This window comes from Exserohilum turcica (assembly GCF_000359705.1).
Source record: "Exserohilum turcica Et28A unplaced genomic scaffold SETTUscaffold_14, whole genome shotgun sequence".
Lineage (NCBI taxonomy): Eukaryota > Fungi > Ascomycota > Dothideomycetes > Pleosporales > Pleosporaceae > Exserohilum > Exserohilum turcicum.
In genome coordinates this window covers 231,326-248,020 of record NW_007359959.1, presented here as the reverse complement: position 1 = coordinate 248,020, position 16,695 = coordinate 231,326, and the positions used below count along the sequence as shown (strand labels likewise).

Below are 16,695 nucleotides of genomic sequence, written 5' to 3'. Positions count from 1 at the left end.
TATCCGCAAGCGTGCAGGTGGGTGCGCGGGAGCGGGCGCAATTGGGCTCTGACGACGGCGGGCAGGCAGCGACAGCGATGTCATACATGGCATGGCGGTGCACGACCACTCAGCAGCCCGCCCCGTGCGTTCTAGCCGCCCCTTCACCTCCACTCTGCCACGACAAACCTCCAGCTAGCATCCGACAACTCACCCCCCCATCGCACCGCTTTTTCCTCGCCCGCCAGGCTCGCGGCGCCTCCTGTTGCTGCACGGCTGCACTGCTGCAACTGCCAGCTCGGCTGCATCCGCTCGTCGTGCCTTTTATGTCTCTAGCCTGCCCTGCTGCTGCCCTGCCCTGCTCCCCCCCCCAAGCCGTGGCCCCATGATGCTGCTCGTGTAGGCCGCTGGTGTGCTTGAGCCCGGCTGCAGTCGACCATGGAGGATCGCGAGTCCAGCGCAGTGTCGTCGGTCGACTTCTACGCCCCGGACCCTACGCCCTCAGCGTCGTCGCCCGCACACGCGTCGTCGTCGTCGTCGGCGGCGCCGGCGCCAGCCCACAGTGACGCTGCGCCGCCGCCGCCGCCGCCGCTGGCAAAGCGCAAGGCCGAGCATGCTCCTCCCGCCGACGCCCATGATGCCCATCACGACCCCAAGCGCTCCCGTCGCGCCTCGTCGCCGCTGCCCAGCTGCGCCCGCCTGCCGCCCGAGCTGTGGCAGCACGTCTTCTCCTTTTGTCCGCTCGCTGATCTCGGTCGATTGATGCAGGTCAATCGATCTTTTCATTGCTATCTCACAGACGTGCGCGCCGCCTCGACTTGTAAGTCGCGCGCCGCCCGTCTGCCTCTCCTAAAGTCTGAATCATTGTGGGCCTCTGCCCGCAATGCCCTGTGTACAAAGCCCCCCAAGCCGCTGCCCGGCTTCAGCGAGCGCCGCATGTGGCAGCTGGCCTGGTCCAGGACGTGCCAGTTCTGCCACCGCCAACCCTCTCAACCCGCTCACTCTCCAGCCGACCGCATCTGGCAAAAGGGCCCTGGCCGCCACGGCGTGCGCGTCATCTGGCCCTTTGCCATCCGCGCCTGCGGGCCGTGTCTGCTCCAGCGCTGCCAGACGGTGAGTCGACGACGACGACCTTCTCCCTCTCCTGCTGCACCGAGCCGCCACTGACTCTCCAGGACGCGAGCCTCCTCTTCTCGGCCGCCTCGGCCTTGCGCCCGGCCCTCCCCTTCGCCCTCCTCACCAACCATCAGCACTACGTCCCCGCCCACCTGCTGCACTCGGCCACACCGCCGCCCGACGTCGAAATCGCAAAGTACTACTACAAGCCGCACGTCGACGACATCACCCGCGAGCTCAATGACGCCCTCAGCCGCGGCCCAGCCGCCGCCGAGGAATGGTCCAAGGGCCTCGACGCCAGGGGCAAAGAGCGCATCAAAGCCGCCGAGAACTGGGAGCGCTGGGAGGCCAGACACCAGGCCATGGAAGAACAATCGGCGTCTGGCGCAAAGCGTGCTGTATCGGCTGCTCCCTCGCACGCCGCCACGTCACACAACAAGGATGCGTCCAAGTCCCCCCCACCCCGAGCCCTCTCTCCTATAATTCATGCCCCAGTTCCAGCAAGTAAGTGTGCTTCTGCTGTCTCATTTGCCGCCACTCATGGCGACACGTCTCGACGTCTTGACAACACCCCTCCAGTTCGCAACCTAACAGCGGTAGCACCACCATCCCAACTCGCCCAAGCGCGGCCCCCCACCGTCCCACCCCAGGCCTTCACGCCTTCGGGACAGCGCAATCTGCATGATGCAAACGAGGCCAAGGCGACTCGCAAAACCGACATTGAGCGCCGCTGCCAGCAAATGGACCCTCCCATTGCCCCCAACATCTTGCGCCACATGGATTCCTTCAAGGCGGCCATCCAGATTTCGCAGCCAATGAACGACTATGCCTGGAGTGTGCTCCAGCCCCGCTTGATTGCCCAACTGCCTGCGGCCCAACAAGCAGAAGCTGACCACGTGGCTCGCGCTGCCTCTCTTCCCACAAAGTCGCTGGACCGTCGCCATCTCGATGCCAACTCCAAAGAGGCCAGGGAGGCCATGGATCGCGAGTGGGAAGAAACACAGCGCCCCATCCGCGACCGGCTCGATGCTATTGCCGACGACTTTATCAATCGCGCGTGGGATCACGGCCAGGCCGTTACTTACGAGAACAGTCCCAAGTTTGCAGCCGACCTGCTTGCCCATGTGCGGCACACGTTTTACACCCAAAAGACTGAAAACGACGCTGCTCGTCTGGCGCAGAGAGAGCCGCCTTCCGCTGACCATGCAGATTCGCGGCCAAAGCTCGTTCTCGACAACATGAAGTGGGTCTACGACAACAAAATCAAGCCTCTAACAGAACAGTTCCGCAAGGAAATCTTCCTCTGCTATGGCAATGGCTGCGAACACAACAACAAGTATTATGGCTTTGAAGGCGTCGTGCAGCACTATGGAGCCAAGCACACGGCCGCCTTTAGCTCGGGAAACGTCGTGGTAGCATGGAGAGAAGCCGAATGGCCCGAGGAGCCACCCTTCCATCCCGACCCCATGTCCGTCAAAGTACCGCTTCTCAGCCATCACTCGGCTGGCAACACAGGTGGGTATGGCGGCTACTACGGTGGATACTCACGCGCGGGTACGGCAACCCCACACATGCCAACTCACCTGCCACAAGCGAGTCCGGGGCCTTACAATTACGGAAATCAGTACGCAGGTCCATTTGCGCCACCGCAGATGCCTCCCGGCTCAATGACTGGATTGGAGTATTCACAGCCGTATGCTGCCTCTGTGGACATGTACGCACACCAGGCAATGGGCCCTCCAGGATACGCTGCCCATACAGCCCAGAACCCTTACTTGACGTCTCCAGCCATGATCAACAATGCCATAGCGCCACCACCCCCACCACCTCCCAGTATGCCTCCGCCCGGTCATGGAATCCCTGAGACTGCTGCCCACGGTACAGAGGATGCTGGCCAGAGTACTAGCTCGTTTGACAAGCAAGTAAGTACCGTCATCGACATGACACAGGACATGTGGAAGCGTACCTCTGGAATCAAGGACATGCCAAATAGTCTCCGAGTCTACGTGCTGCTGCATCGCGTCATCTCCAAGTTTCATGTAGAGTTCAACCACGAACCAAACCTGAACCACTTCATCGATGCTCTGTCTAATCACGAGGTGCCCAAAGCATTGAAAAATGCGCCAGGGCTCTCGTGCAAAGCCTGCCAGATTGGATCTGCACATCACCTGACCGGTTCTTACTACTCAAAGTCAGAAGAGAGGACAACGTATACTGTCCTAGGCCTCATGTCACACTTCCGCGCCCAGCACCAGCCGTATCAGCAACAGATTCCTGGCCATGGCATTCCAGTCGCCAGACTCGACTGGAAGGAGAACATGATCGAGCTTCCCAGTGAGCGCTTCATTTCCGGACTGATCCACGCCCCCGGCATGGATGACGAGAAACTGCTAATGATTGCGACGGTTTTTCCAAGCCTCTTTCCCATGCCGCTGCCCAAGATTGACGTGATGAATAGCCACGGATTGGCCTCGCCTGCTTCTTCTGGCCCCAAGGACACGGACAAGATTTCTGCTGCCATGGATGCTCCGGGCGAGACCGGGGAGCCCTCCGCTTCTTCCCTCATGGCTGCCGTGGAGGCGAACACGTCGTTGCCAGCAAAACCACCGGACGCTGCAGGCGAGGTAAATGACGCACCCACGTCTATGAACGGGAAACGGTTCTACAGGGATAGCCCGCCTACAGAGCGCAGGCAGCACCATTATGCAGAGCCTCGGTACTACGTAGGTCACCCACAGCGCTCACCGCTAAATCTATCGTACAACTAACCACGAGTCTCCAGATGCCAAGAGAGCTAGACGACGGATACCACCGTCCACGCGAATACGTCGAGTATGCTCCAAGTCCAAGGATCATCCATGCAGGCCCTGCATACGACGACTATACCGGCCGACGCACAGCATTCCGGGAGCAAGAGCGATACTATGGACCGCCAGAAGACATTGTCTACGCGCACCCGCGTGAGGGAAGTCACGGGAGCCGCGAGTATAGTGCTTACCCGCGTCCGGTCCGATACTACGAAGAAGACGACTATCGATCCGAGTACCGCTATGTGAACGAGCGACCACTACGGGACACCAGCACACCGCAAGGGCAGTCCGCAGCGGACAAGTTCTTGGCGGAGAACGAACCCCCCCAGCCCCCGCCACCACCGCAGCCAGATAACGAGCCTCCTGCGCCAACAAAGGAAAATGACGAAGGGTCTCGTTACACGCCCCCACCTTCAGACGCTCCTGCACCGGCCGAAGCAAATGCTCCAATTCGCCCGCTAGGCCCACCGCATCCTAGAGCACCGTCTACTGTTTCCAACAGCTCTAGGTATGACGACTATCAACCCAATGGGCATCGTCCACCCATGGCTGGGCCGAGCGGACCACCACGAAGACCTGGGCCCCACCGCCGCAGAGATCGACCCTATGAACACCGAGGGCAATCTCGCTACCAGCGGTACATGAGCGTCGCCCGCGAGGACCCATATGGTCGTGGGTCTAGCATGAGCCGATCTCAGAGCAGGAGATATGAAGAGCAACGTCGCCGTATCGACCAGCAGGAGACGCCACAACCCAATGCTGAACATGACTACGAGGCGGGCTACTCAAGGGAACAGAGCGTCGACCAATACCCGCAAGATGATGGTTATTATGCACACTCGCGCCGCCATCCGCGCGGCTATGTGTCGGTGCAAGATCGCATGCAGCCACACATGCGTGCGTACTCACCACCACCACCACGATATCGGTATGATGAGCCTCGTGGACCGCAACCTGTGTACGTCGATGAGTACGGCCACCCCATACATGAGTATGAAGTCATCCGTGTGCGGGGCGATCCCAGGCACCGCGGCCCGTACATGCCCCAACCTCACCGCTTCGAACCAGAGCCTTATGGGGGGTACATGTCAGTTGAATACGAGAGGCCGCCTCCACAGAGACACAACAGCCGTCCTGAGGAGTACATGTATTACGAGGAGCGAGAGAGGCCTGTGCACAGGAGACCGGCACTGGAAGCCGAAAACGATGTATACGAGCCTCCACCAGAGATCAAGGTCGAAAGCGTACCTATTCCTATGCCACCGGAGGCCCCCTAGCTGCCCTCGGCATAGCTTGGAGAATGTGCTGAAGTTTCAATCTATTTCGATTCCTATCGCGGTTTAAGTCTTTGCATAGCCAGGTGTCCTGGACATGTGTAGGCTACGATTGCTGTTTTGTCTGGGAGGTGTCATGTGTTCTTTTTTGGGTTGTAACGACGGAATAATGATTATCTTCTTCCTCTCTGATCTATAGTAGAGTAATGTTGCTTATCCAAATGGAACTTTCTTCGTCGTGGGTAGACGATATCACCAAGATAGGCTTGTTGTCAGTTGTGATAAGTGAGCAAGGTAGTGTACAGAGCAAAGCTTAAATGATTGCGATTGGATCGTGACAGTTCTTGCACGTATCGTTGCTAGATGGAGCATGTGAGTTATACAGCGAAAGAAACTGGATAAAAAGGAAAATGCATGAGACGAGTGAACTTTTATTTTGGCATGGCGTGTTTGCCTTCTAAAGGGTATCAAAGGTGGTTTTTTTGTTTGGAACAGGAAAAAAGATGAGTCCGAGGAAGTTCTCCAAACTATGCAGTCGACTGGATGACCGGCTCTGCCGAGGACTTTTCCTCTACACCTTAAGCAGCGGCATCGATTTTGTTCTGAGCGAGGCGCTGACGGAATTGTTAGTTAACAAAGCAGGATTATTGATCCAAAAAAAAGAACGTACGAGCAAGTTCCTCAGCAGCACCGCAATCGTCACCTTGCCAATGGCGGGCACGTAAATCGAAGCCTTCTCCTTGACCTCTGGCGTAAAGTTGCGTTCGCTGGAGAAGTTAATGCACGCGGCGCCGGGGCGCATGAAGTCAAGTGGCACTTTGTACTTGTCGCCTGGCACGCCGCTGATGACGACGTCGCTCAGCGGAAGACAGTTTTCGAGGGTCCAGCCAGGCTTCTCGACGACCTCGTGGCGGCGCTTGCGGAGGCCCACGCCACGGGTGAATTCCTGCACGTCGTTGATATCGACGCTGTAGACGTGCGCGCCGTCGTTTGCCAGCAGCGCGGCGAGCGGGCGGCCCACAACCTCGCTCCGGTTAATCACCGTGATGGTACGGCCATGCAGGCGGTTCCCATACGGCAGAATCGTATTGTAGATGCGCAGATACTCGAGGATCTTGATCACCGCCAGCGGCGTGCACGGCAGAATGCTCTTCTTAGTGCTGGCGGGATCCAGGAACCGGATGTTCTGGTACATGTTGAAGATGTAGCGGTGCGACAGGCCCTCGACATCCTTGTCTATCGACACAATCTGCTGCAGGTACTGGTCCTGCCGGTTCCCGAAGATTGGGTAGTACACGATGATGCCGTCGACAGCCGTGTCGTTGTTGGCTTCGATGAGGGCGTCTTCGAGAAGCTCGCGGTCGACTTCGCGGAGCTCAAAGGCGAAGCCACTGTGTTGAACATGGGTATTAGCGACTGGACCATTTTCACCTGCCCCTTCACACTGTCTGCCATGCTGTCGCGTGCGCGGGTATTGGTAAAGCATAACGAGTGGGCTCACTTTTCAACACACGTCTTGCCCGTCCATTCGGCGTACACTCTGGCGGCGGGATCCGCGCTCGAGAGGAAGCCAACCAGAAGTGGCTTTCGACCGATTTTCTCCAGGCCGTCACGCACTTCGTCCAAAAGGCCCTTGGCAATGTTGTTGGCGAGGACGACCTTGCAATTGGGTTTATCTTCAGCCATGGTGGGGGGGGGGGACGCAAAAAATGAGAATCCGGGGAAAAGCAAGGAAAAAAAAAACCTGTAGTCTTTTGTCGAGAAGGTCGCTTGGTAGGAGAGCGAGATGTATGTGCGAAACCCCAGGCCAACTCTTTTCTTCCTAATTTGACACAACTAAAATAAAAAAACGGCTTGTTGTTCTCACCCACTTGCCGAACAGTGAATCCCTCGCATAGTAACTTTTTTTTTTCGCGCGCGGCGGGCGCAATCTTGCCCCACCATCCGATACCGGCCAATCAGCAGCCCCGCAACTCCGTAACGTCATGGCGGAAGTGAGCGAGTGCCTGTGTGTGCATCGCGTGCTTCCACGACACGGCACTTTTGATTACCCCTCTCCCCCTCCCCCCCCACTTCGTTCGCTTCTTTCCTTCCCCCCCCCCCAAACCTGCCGTGAGAATGTCAGATATTCAGAAGTATCTGCTGGATTTTGACAGAAACAAGAAGGAGGCGGCAGCGACTGCTGAGCTGAGCGCGACGCGTATGTATGCGCCTTCTCGAAGGGGGCAGTTGGGCGTGGACGTTGGGGCCAAGGCGCGTGCTGATGGCGGACAGGACTCCAGAATGGCGAATTGAAACTTATTAGCTTGGTCACGGACTTGGGAGAGTACTTGAATAGCGAGGATGGCGCCATACGCTCCAAGAGTAGGTGCACATCCCTCCCTCCCGTCTTTGGTTTGTTGACCTCGCACAATGCTAACCCTCCACAGCCTTGTCGTATCTTGCGGATGTGCTTGCTGCCACGCCGCAAAAGGTCCTTTCCTTACAGCAACGTACGTAGATTGCAGGTTTCCCTCTGGTACCGCAGGAACGCATCCTCCCGTGTATGGGAAGTCTCGAGAGCTTTTACACAATTCCTTAGGAGAGCTTTTTGGACCGAGACATCGACGGCATGTCGGCCAAGTCGACCAGGCTAACACTCTTCAGGCAACCTGCTGTGCGACTTCACCCTTTCTCGAACCGAAGATACCGAAGGCTTAGGATCGTGCGCAAGAGCATTGTCGGCACTCGAGCAGCTGGGAAAATGGGACGACCAAAGAGTTGTCAGCATAGTCGAGGCGCTGCTTTCCAACACCCACCCGCTGCGCCAGTACAAACAGCAGAGCGAGCGGTATCCGGTACTGCAGCTCATAGATACCCTCATGGCAAAGTACCGCGAAGTCCTTCGAGCCCACCACGATGCGACCCCCGACTTCATGTCGCGCTTCATTTCATACTTTGACGGAGAGAAGGATCCTCGAAACCTGATGGTTGTGTTTTCGATACTGAGAGTACCCATGACGGAATGGAGCATTGGTGGGGATGCGCAGGATCTGTTCGATGCCGTCTTCAACTACTTTCCTATCACATTTAGGCCGCCTCCCGATGATCCATACGGTATCACTGCTCAGGACCTCAAGGACCGGTTGCGCGATTGCATTTCCTCCACGGCCGACTTCGCGCCGTATGCCTTCCCTGCGCTTCTGGACAAGCTCGATTCTACGTCTATGAACACAAAGCGAGACGTGCTAACCACAATCACGGACTGTGTGACCGAGTATGGACCAAAAACTGTGTCGCTATACGCGATAACACTGTGGGATGCTCTCAAGTTTGAAGTGCTTAATGTGCAAGAGGAGGACCTTGCCCAAGAGGCGTTGAAGGCCTTGGCTGCAATTGCGAGGACCTTGTCGCAGGGTACTCCCGGATCGCTGAACGCCTACCTCAAACCAATCATCAAAGAATGCAATGAACATCTCGAGGATGCACCGACAAAGCAGTCGCAGGCGTCTGCGCGGTTCCTGAAGAGCATAGCCAATGTGTCTCCGGAAGTGACGAGCATTCTTTTGGCTGGAGTACTGCCGAACCTCTTCCTCCTTTTCCAAACAGCAGACACCATGGCAAAGCGCCGAGGCCTCCTTGAAGTCCTTGTTCAACTAATCAAAGCCAACATCGATGTCTATGGTGACTGGAGAAACATGGGTCCTGGCGGAGAAAAGGCTGGTAATAATGCGTTAGCCGAGTTCCGAGACCAAGCGCTGGAAGTAATGTTGAGCGGACTCGAAACTGCGCCCGTCAAAGAAGTGTCCTTCCGCCTGGTGTGTCTCGATGGATTGATTCAATTGTCCAAAGCACGAGGGCTTTTGAGCGACGAGGATGTTGGCAGAGTGATCCAATTGCTGCATACTGTTGTTGTTCACGAAGAATCATACGGAAAAGATGAAGTGAAAGAGGCGGCAATCAACGGCATCGTCGAAATCGCCCATCAAAAGCCACAAGTTGTTGTTGACAAGGCTTTCCCAGCTTTCCTCGCACAATTACCAGATACCGACGCAGACGGATCCAACAGCTACTCCGCGGTACTTGAAGCCTTTGCTAAGCTCGCTAGCGAAGAGCAGGTATTCGATACCGTCATACTGCGCCTCAAGAACAAGTTCAGCACAGCGGTCCAGCAGCATGCTTCTTCTACATATATTGTTGCGCTTCTCTCAGCAATCCTGTACGCGCTCAGGAAGGGCGAAAACAAGCTTTCGCAGAGTTCGGGAAGCTCTACATACTACCAGGATATCGCCCTGCCATTGATTCAGCGGTTGTCGAGCTCGGACGAATCACATCCGGCAGCATTTAACGACGAGTCAACCATCGATCTCGTCGGTCGCATCTGCAATCTCATCATCAGATACTTGCCCACCGACCAACAAAATCCTGTGGCTGCAGAACTGTATACGTTGTTCCGTGGCAAGCCGCAAGGCGAACTTCCGCCTTTCAACACCAACGCCGGCGTAGAGGCCGACAAGACAATGATTGTTTCGACGCATCTCGTCGCTTCTTTCCGGAAAGACGCGACTCTTCCCTGCGAGCTGCAGCTCTTGGTTTCTTCTCTCGCGAATTACGCGCAACAACCCACCCTATCCCTTCATGTTAGATCGGCTTCACTTCGCCAGATGTCGCTCGTCATCAACAAGTACTATTCTTCAGCTGCCCTCAAGACTTGTATGGATCCTCTCGTTGCCAATTTCGACCTCCTGAATCCAGAGAAGCTGGACCCGCCACGGATACGGATCATCTTCGCTTGCTTAAAGGGAATTGTGCTGCGAAGCAGCCCGGTGCTCAACACACTGTACCCGACTTTGCTGTCTCTATTATCGCACCCCAAGTACGGAAGTACGGTAGCTCAAGGCTTTACCACATTACTCCAGCCCGACGATCTCTTGACCAAGGAGAATCACTGCCAGATCCTGGGCCTACACAAGCACAAAACCTTTGCCCTGCTGGTGCCAAATATTACATCTGCATTCCGAGATGCAGACACAGAGATGAAACCAAACTACCTCGTCGCGCTGAGTGGAGCATTGAGGTGGATGCCGTTCGACATTGTCGTCGAAGAAGTCGGACAGCTCTCTACTCTCCTGCTGCAGTCCCTCTCCCTCAAGGGCGTCGACACGGTCAAGGAAGCAGCAATCGGCACGCTTTCCTCCACGCTCACCGCCAAGCCCGCTGTGCTTGAAGAGCACGCTGGCGCACTCATCTCGCGCCTGCTTGCGAATGCCATCGTTGCCAAGGACGCGGCGGCTGGGCCTCCCCCGCCACCGAGCGTCAGGGTCGCAGCACTCAAGTGCTTGTATCTTGTTGCCGACAGGTTCAAGGAGGAGAACCTGTTGAAGTACAGGCGGGAGGTGGTCAGGAAGTTGATTGCTGCGCTGGACGATGCAAAGAGAGAGGTTCGCACGGCGGCAGTCAAGTGCAGGGCTAAGTGGTTGCTGGCTGATGAGCCGGATGACGAGTAGAATGTACTATGATATATGTCTTGTGGTGCATTGGGTAGATAGGTTCGTTATATATATTCATCTATGGAATTCACGACTTTGAACGCCAGACTGCTCACTTGAGTATTTCTTTGTATGTCGATGCGTAACTTTTGATTCCAACATTTTCACGTCTAGGACGCAGTTCTTCTTTCAGACGCAAAATAAAAGGTATAGATGCATAGATAGTCTCGCGTAATATATCAACGCTTGGAATGACTCCATTAACGCCAACCCATGCAGTGCGTACATGCTCGTACGCTCCTCGACGTGGCTTTCACGATGCATTAGTGCCCAGTAGTTTATACCTTTACCTTCTTGGGCGTCTTCTCCTCTTCTTCGTCCTCGCTCTCACTATCCTCGACACCAACCTCCTCGTCATCGTCGCTTTCGTTACGACCGCGCTTGAGACCCTTCATCTTCCTCGTCTGCAGGTTGCCAAAGTCCTGCTTGCCGACGTGGACCTTGGCCGTCTTGTCACCCATCGAGTTCATGTCAATGTTCTTCTTGGTGCGGGCCTCGTTGCCCTTTGGTGTCTTGAGCGCCTGCTTGAGCATGTCTGGGTCGGGGAACATTTCGCGGCCGAGGGTAAAGTCCATGCGGGGCCCCATTTCCTCGACTTCGATGCGCGGCAGCTTCTGGCCCGAGCGCTTTGTGCGCAGGAGATAGAAGCGCAGGTGTACTTGCGGGTTGGGCAGCTCGTCGGTGGGTTCTTCGGCCGCAACCGAGACAATGTACTGCAGGCCTTCGACGTCGATTTCGTTTGTGTCGTGGCCCTTGAAGAAGTCGATGAACAGGCTCTTGAACAACGTGTATTTGGTCTGGTTGGGGTCTTCGAAGACGGTGCCGTGGAAACTGAGCATGGGCTTGAGGCCAATCGAGGGCTTCTTGTTCTTGAACTGCTGCAGCGTGCGGAACGTCTCCGGGTTGAGGTACAGCTCAATCATGTCGAGCATCTTGTACGAGAAGGTGCGAGCTAGCGTTATGCAGTGTGGGCGCTTCTTCGAGTGCAGCGACAGCACAAGGAGCGAGGTGTCGTTCTTCTGGGAGAAGAACTCGAGCGACGAGGCATCTTCGAACGGGTGGATGTCGTTCTTCTTGGTGAAGCGCTCGGCCATAGGGCGCTTCAAGGTACAGAGGTCGGCGACGGCGAGCTTGAGGATCTGAGACGTCTTTTGGCCAGATACAAAGAGCGTGGTCTTGGGGTTCTCGTGCTGTTGCGGCTCGCGCTTTTTCATTTCGCGCTTGGCGCGCGCAGTCTTGGGCTTTCTGCGAGAAATTGTTAGATGGAATTGATCTGTTTCGTTTGGCGACTGCTCCACGTACGCTTGCTTCAGCATCTTTGCGGTGTTTGTGCTGGTTTTGCGGGCGGTGTTTGTGATGCTGATGTCGAAATCTTGGCGGGAACAAAAAGTTCCAGCGATAGCCGGCGGCGGCGAAACGTTTGGCCGATCTGATAACGGCAGTGGCGGGGTGGTGGGCGAGGCCGCCCCTCTGACGTGATTTCCATGTGCAGGCGCTTTCTGCAGGGCGGCGACTAAATATTAATCAGATCACGGCTTGGTGCCCGACTGTCTTGACGGCACTCAGATCGCGCAAACTCATTTCTTACACTTGCATTCACACCACCATCGCCATGGCCACTGTGCAAGAGATCCCCGACGAGACGGCGTTCCAGTCGACCATTTCCGCCCTCCCCGCTTCCACACTCGCAGTCATCTACTTCCACGCACCATGGGCCAAGCCATGCGAGCAAATGTCCGTCGTCCTCAAGACGCTCGCAAGCACATATCCCGCCGACGCGCCGATATCCTTCTTCTCCCTCAATGCCGAGGAACTGCCAGAAGTCTCAGAGGCATACGATGTGACCGCAGTCCCGTACATTGTTCTACAAAAGGGTGGCAAGGTCATGGAAACGGTTTCCGGCTCGGACGCTTCAAAAGTGCGCGCAGCTGTCGAGAAGTACGCTGGAGCGGGCAGCGGCCAGTCAACTCTACCTCCTGCGCAAACTGTCACACGACCGCAGGAGAGTAGCGACAGCGCCGGAAAGAACCTTGCGGGCTACACACCGAGCGCACAGGACCCCAAGACCGCACCCGAACATACTGCAGGCGAGCAGCAGACAAGCAAGGAGGAGCTACACCAAAGACTATCAGAGCTCGTCAAGGCAGCACCCGTTATGCTCTTCATGAAGGGTACACCGAGCGCGCCGCAGTGTGGCTTTAGCCGGCAAACAGTGAGCATTCTTCGTGAAAAGAGCATCCGATACGGCTTCTTTAACATTTTGGCCGACGACGAGGTCAGGCAGGGCTTGAAGGAGTTTGCCGACTGGCCCACATTCCCTCAATTGTGGGCCGAGGGTGAGCTAGTGGGTGGTCTTGATATCGTAAGTATACAAGGAGTTGGGATGCCTGGGGATGTTGTACAGCATACCAGGCTTTACAGACTCCAGGCCCTTACTCTCTACTTTGCCAGCATAGTACTCACGCTAACAATTGACAGGTTAAGGAAGAATTCGAAAATGACCCTCAGTTCCTTTCCCAGTACTCGGCCAATGCGCCCAAGACGGCTGCTTAGAAGAGTTTAGAGGGGCATACGCATGGCAAAGAGCTTACCACGTGGTATATGTTGTTCAAGACACGGCTCGGGGGTAATGATGACTGGTCGCACGATCCGAGTGTTGGAGCGGCTTTCGGCTGTGTTATTGGGTGGTAACCGGCAAAGCTGATGCGACTCTGGTCATTTGTGCCATGATGGGTTTTCAGTGTAGAATAGCGAATTCGCTATCAAAAAGGAATCACATGATGGAGGCTTCTCAATACTATTGCATTTGTTGATGACTTTGCTCCAAAAAGACAAAACAACTGAAGCGACTAATACATTGGGCATGTGATGACTAGGAAGACGAATCTTGTGAGTCGCATGATTGATATTGAAACTATAACATGGTTCTTTGATATATTCTTCCACTCTGGCTCTAGTATTTCCTCCATGTTCCTACTTGTGAATCGAAAATAAGTAGGAAGCGAGATGGCGTGCTGGAAAGTCGTGGTGGTACCCATGCTTTGGCTACCCAGTACCTAAACTTTGAAACCAAAAAACAAAAAGACTGATAACGCGGAAGTAATTGGGAATCAAAGAAACAAAGCCGACGAATAAGGAGTATATGAATTCAATGCTCGGAACGAGACGGCATTGACTGCAAACAGAAAGTAAGTTCACATGTGTGTAACCCTCAAGCGTAAAAAACAAGAGGAAGAAGAAAACCCCCGCAAAAAAAAAATTAGTTGTGTACAATTGTTTCGCAAAACAGTTCCAACCTTTTTATACGTACTTACAAGCATGGCATTCCCGATTTAAGCCGGGTTGCCCCTCACAATGCGGTGCTTTGGCGGGTTAGGGATATTCGGAGTATATCCAAGTCCTAGTTCGGGGGAAGGGGGCTGAGCAGAGGAGCTGAGCCGAAGCCTGGTTCCCCGCCCACCTCTCTCTCTCTTTTTTTTCCCTGTTGTTCCTTTCAGTGACATGGACATCCTGGCGAGAACGATAATAATACACGTTCTCTTCTTCTTCTTGTTGTTGTTCCAACGAAGATCAGATCTGTAGTGCAACTCGGCACTTTGAAGCATTGGCAGAACGCAGATTCGGGATTAATTTTTTTTTTCAAAATGGGTTGCGTCTTGTTTTTTTTTGAGGGGATTTATCTTATCGGATTTGTGATAGTGGAGGGTGTAGAGTATACTTAGAGTAAAGTACATGGTGGTGCCATGCAGGGATAGATGCATGTGCATTAGGGGAATTTGGTCTTGTTGCTTTCACCTACTTTGGCCCTAGGTCCTTCTGCCCTTTCGGAGTCCGAGCCTAGCTAAGTATAGCCCGGTGTTAATGATTTAGGTGTAGTTGAGGCCATTTCCGTTTCTCTTTCCATTGTAACTTCATAGAGCGCTTATTGTTCTTCTTCGTTCATGTAGTGCGGGGTTACTTACCATTGGATCTTCCTTTCTTTCTTTTTGGAGCATAAGTACGTGTATTTGATATACATACATAGCGTGCGTGTGCACACGGGTTGTAGCAGCCCTCGAAACATGGTGTCCTCTCAGCCCCCGGCGGCATCCAAGATACCGTCGACAAAGCCCGACACACGAGGGTTCCCGCGAATCCTGTGCCTCCACGGCGGAGGCGTCAACGCAGCCATCTTCGAGGCGCAATCGCGAGCGCTCATCCGCCACCTGCAGCATTCGTTTCGCCTCGTGTGGGCCGATGCGCCCTTCTTCTGCGATCCCCATTCCGACATCATCGGCGTGTACAGCGACTATGCGCCGTTCCGCCGCTGGTTGCGCTGGCTGCCCGAGCACCCAGAAGTCGACGACGAAACATGCATCGAGGAGAACGGATACGCGATACGCACGGCTATGGAGGACGACGATCAGGCTGGCGGCACGGGAGAATGGGTGGGGCTGATGGGCTTCAGCCAGGGCGCCAAAATGTCGGCGAGCTTGCTGCTGGAACAACAGGCGCGCGAGGCCGACGCAAGGAAACGCGGGTATACCGTCGTCGCGCCAGGCCCCACGGGCATCCCCAATCTCACCTGGCGCTTTGGCGTGCTGCTGGCGGGACGAGCTCCCCTGAGTAATTTCAATCCGCAGCTTTTGAAGAGCAAGGCCCTCGTGGACGCGGGCAGCTTATCCGAGGGATTTCAGTTTTGCAGCGAGGTGGACGAGGAGGCGACGCTGAAGCGGCCGACGCTGCATGTCCATGGCATGGCGGACCCGGGGCTAAATCTGCACAGAAAGCTGTTGGACGAGTATTGCGAAAAGGGCTCCGCGACGCTGGTGGAGTGGGAGGGCGCTCATCGCGTTCCGCTCAAGAGCGGCGATGTCAATCGTGTGGTGGGTGCGATATACGACATAGCCGAGGCAACGGGAGTGCGAGTGTTGAGAACAGTATGAGCTGAGGTAATTGTAGAATTTTTGTGCTGTTGTGGTATTTGGGGGTTGACATTGCTAGATTCATGATAGACTATCTGTTCTTCGTCATTGCTTGTGTACGCGTAGGGCTGTTCGTGTGCAAGGTTGTATGTGTAGTATTCTCCGATGAGTTAGTATGTTCCAAGGGATCAGGACAAACAAGTCGCTGGTCCAAATATGGCCGTAACTGTTTGTAATTTGATATGGTGCCGTTTCTTTCAGAAGTCGCATATAACCAATCAAGATGCAGGAACCAAGCCCAGAGATGCAATCATAAGTAGCAATGCGAAACCCGCCACTGAAACAGCTGGGACGTTATCGCCTGGATAATTATCCGATCCAAGGCTCCGTGGTACTTTGTGTGGGGTGAGATGAAAGCGGGGAGACCGGCTCGAAATCAGTGAGCTGGTATAGACGACCGGGCCGGTTACCACCACCGACCGTATTGGGTCCGAAAGGAGCCAAGTCGCTATCCGGGTCTTGCTAAAAGTCCCATGATAGGCTCACGTCCCTGGTCTAGCGTATATCGCCAGATAGGCGTGTGTTATTCATCGGAAAGTCTGATAGCATGTTTGAAACTGGCCGGTATGGATTACAGTCGTCAAGTGGTTCTTGTATGTATTTCAGAAACAGAGATGATGGCGAAGGATATTTGAAGCTGTGAAGTAACTGCTACTTCCAGTGTAGTGAGTAAGAGCTGGCGAGTTATTGAGGTCGTACTTTGATATCCATCGGAGCCTGCGATATACAAGTCGGCAGTCATGCCATTGAGCATGAAATGGAACAAGCCAAGAGAACTTATATGTGCTCAGCATGCCAAGCCCATCCCTTCAACGCTAGAGTCTAGACCAGCCTTTGTCTGTGTTGCAGATGAGGATCGGTAGTGGGTAAGCGAGATCAGTGTGAAGACGTAGGTCTTTCACAGGATGCAGCTGTTTATGGCATACCGTATGTGTTCAGGAAAACACGTTCCCATTGGCTCACTTTCAGAATGGTGACGATAGCATGCACGCTGCGGTTGCAAAGTGGAAGAAGCCTGCTATCA

The 16,695-nt window shown here is 54.9% G+C and overlaps 6 protein-coding genes across 6 annotated transcripts; 4 read left to right on the top strand and 2 right to left on the bottom strand.

The window, feature by feature from the left end:
- Positions 1-417: 417 nt before the first annotated feature.
- Positions 418-5,435, top strand: SETTUDRAFT_46370 (uncharacterized protein; the record flags this gene model as incomplete). Its single annotated transcript, XM_008025162.1, has 3 exons — positions 418-1,092; positions 1,155-3,818; positions 3,878-5,435. 3 exons carry the CDS (start codon positions 418-420, stop codon positions 5,180-5,182), a joined length of 4,644 nt encoding a protein of 1,547 aa, XP_008023353.1. The 3' UTR covers positions 5,183-5,435.
- A 185-nt stretch (positions 5,436-5,620) lies between these two features.
- Positions 5,621-6,865, bottom strand: SETTUDRAFT_128447 (uncharacterized protein; the record flags this gene model as incomplete). The annotated part of the gene is made up of 3 exons (XM_008025249.1): positions 5,621-5,793; positions 5,850-6,570; positions 6,681-6,865. 3 exons carry the CDS (start codon positions 6,863-6,865, stop codon positions 5,758-5,760), a joined length of 942 nt encoding a protein of 313 aa, XP_008023440.1. The 3' UTR covers positions 5,621-5,757.
- A 432-nt stretch (positions 6,866-7,297) lies between these two features.
- On the top strand, positions 7,298-10,665 carry SETTUDRAFT_46368 (uncharacterized protein; the record flags this gene model as incomplete). The annotated part of the gene is made up of 4 exons (XM_008025161.1): positions 7,298-7,379; positions 7,454-7,543; positions 7,609-7,671; positions 7,826-10,665. 4 exons carry the CDS (start codon positions 7,298-7,300, stop codon positions 10,663-10,665), a joined length of 3,075 nt encoding a protein of 1,024 aa, XP_008023352.1.
- Positions 10,666-10,985: 320 nt separating this feature from the next.
- Positions 10,986-12,023, bottom strand: SETTUDRAFT_159949 (uncharacterized protein; the record flags this gene model as incomplete). The annotated part of the gene is made up of 2 exons (XM_008025248.1): positions 10,986-11,952; positions 12,010-12,023. 2 exons carry the CDS (start codon positions 12,021-12,023, stop codon positions 10,986-10,988), a joined length of 981 nt encoding a protein of 326 aa, XP_008023439.1.
- Positions 12,024-12,210: 187 nt separating this feature from the next.
- On the top strand, positions 12,211-13,516 carry SETTUDRAFT_168014 (uncharacterized protein). Its single transcript, XM_008025247.1, has 2 exons — positions 12,211-13,069; positions 13,186-13,516. Exons 1-2 carry the CDS (start codon positions 12,320-12,322, stop codon positions 13,258-13,260), a joined length of 825 nt encoding a protein of 274 aa, XP_008023438.1. The 5' UTR covers positions 12,211-12,319; the 3' UTR covers positions 13,261-13,516.
- A 1,153-nt stretch (positions 13,517-14,669) lies between these two features.
- SETTUDRAFT_168013 (uncharacterized protein) lies at positions 14,670-16,061 on the top strand. The gene has a single exon (XM_008025246.1). It carries the CDS (start codon positions 14,769-14,771, stop codon positions 15,630-15,632), a length of 864 nt encoding a protein of 287 aa, XP_008023437.1. The 5' UTR covers positions 14,670-14,768; the 3' UTR covers positions 15,633-16,061.
- Positions 16,062-16,695: the final 634 nt, after the last annotated feature.

Bases quoted from the DNA above. Each gene is read 5' to 3' on its own strand.
- SETTUDRAFT_168014 (XM_008025247.1), top strand. From the start codon at position 12,320: ATGGCCACTGTGCAAGAGATCCCCGACGAGACGGCGTTCCAGTCGACC. The intron at 13,070-13,185 runs GTAAGTATACAA...AACAATTGACAG, and splicing joins TAGTGGGTGGTCTTGATATC to GTTAAGGAAGAATTCGAAAA.
- SETTUDRAFT_168013 (XM_008025246.1), top strand. From the start codon at position 14,769: ATGGTGTCCTCTCAGCCCCCGGCGGCATCCAAGATACCGTCGACAAAG.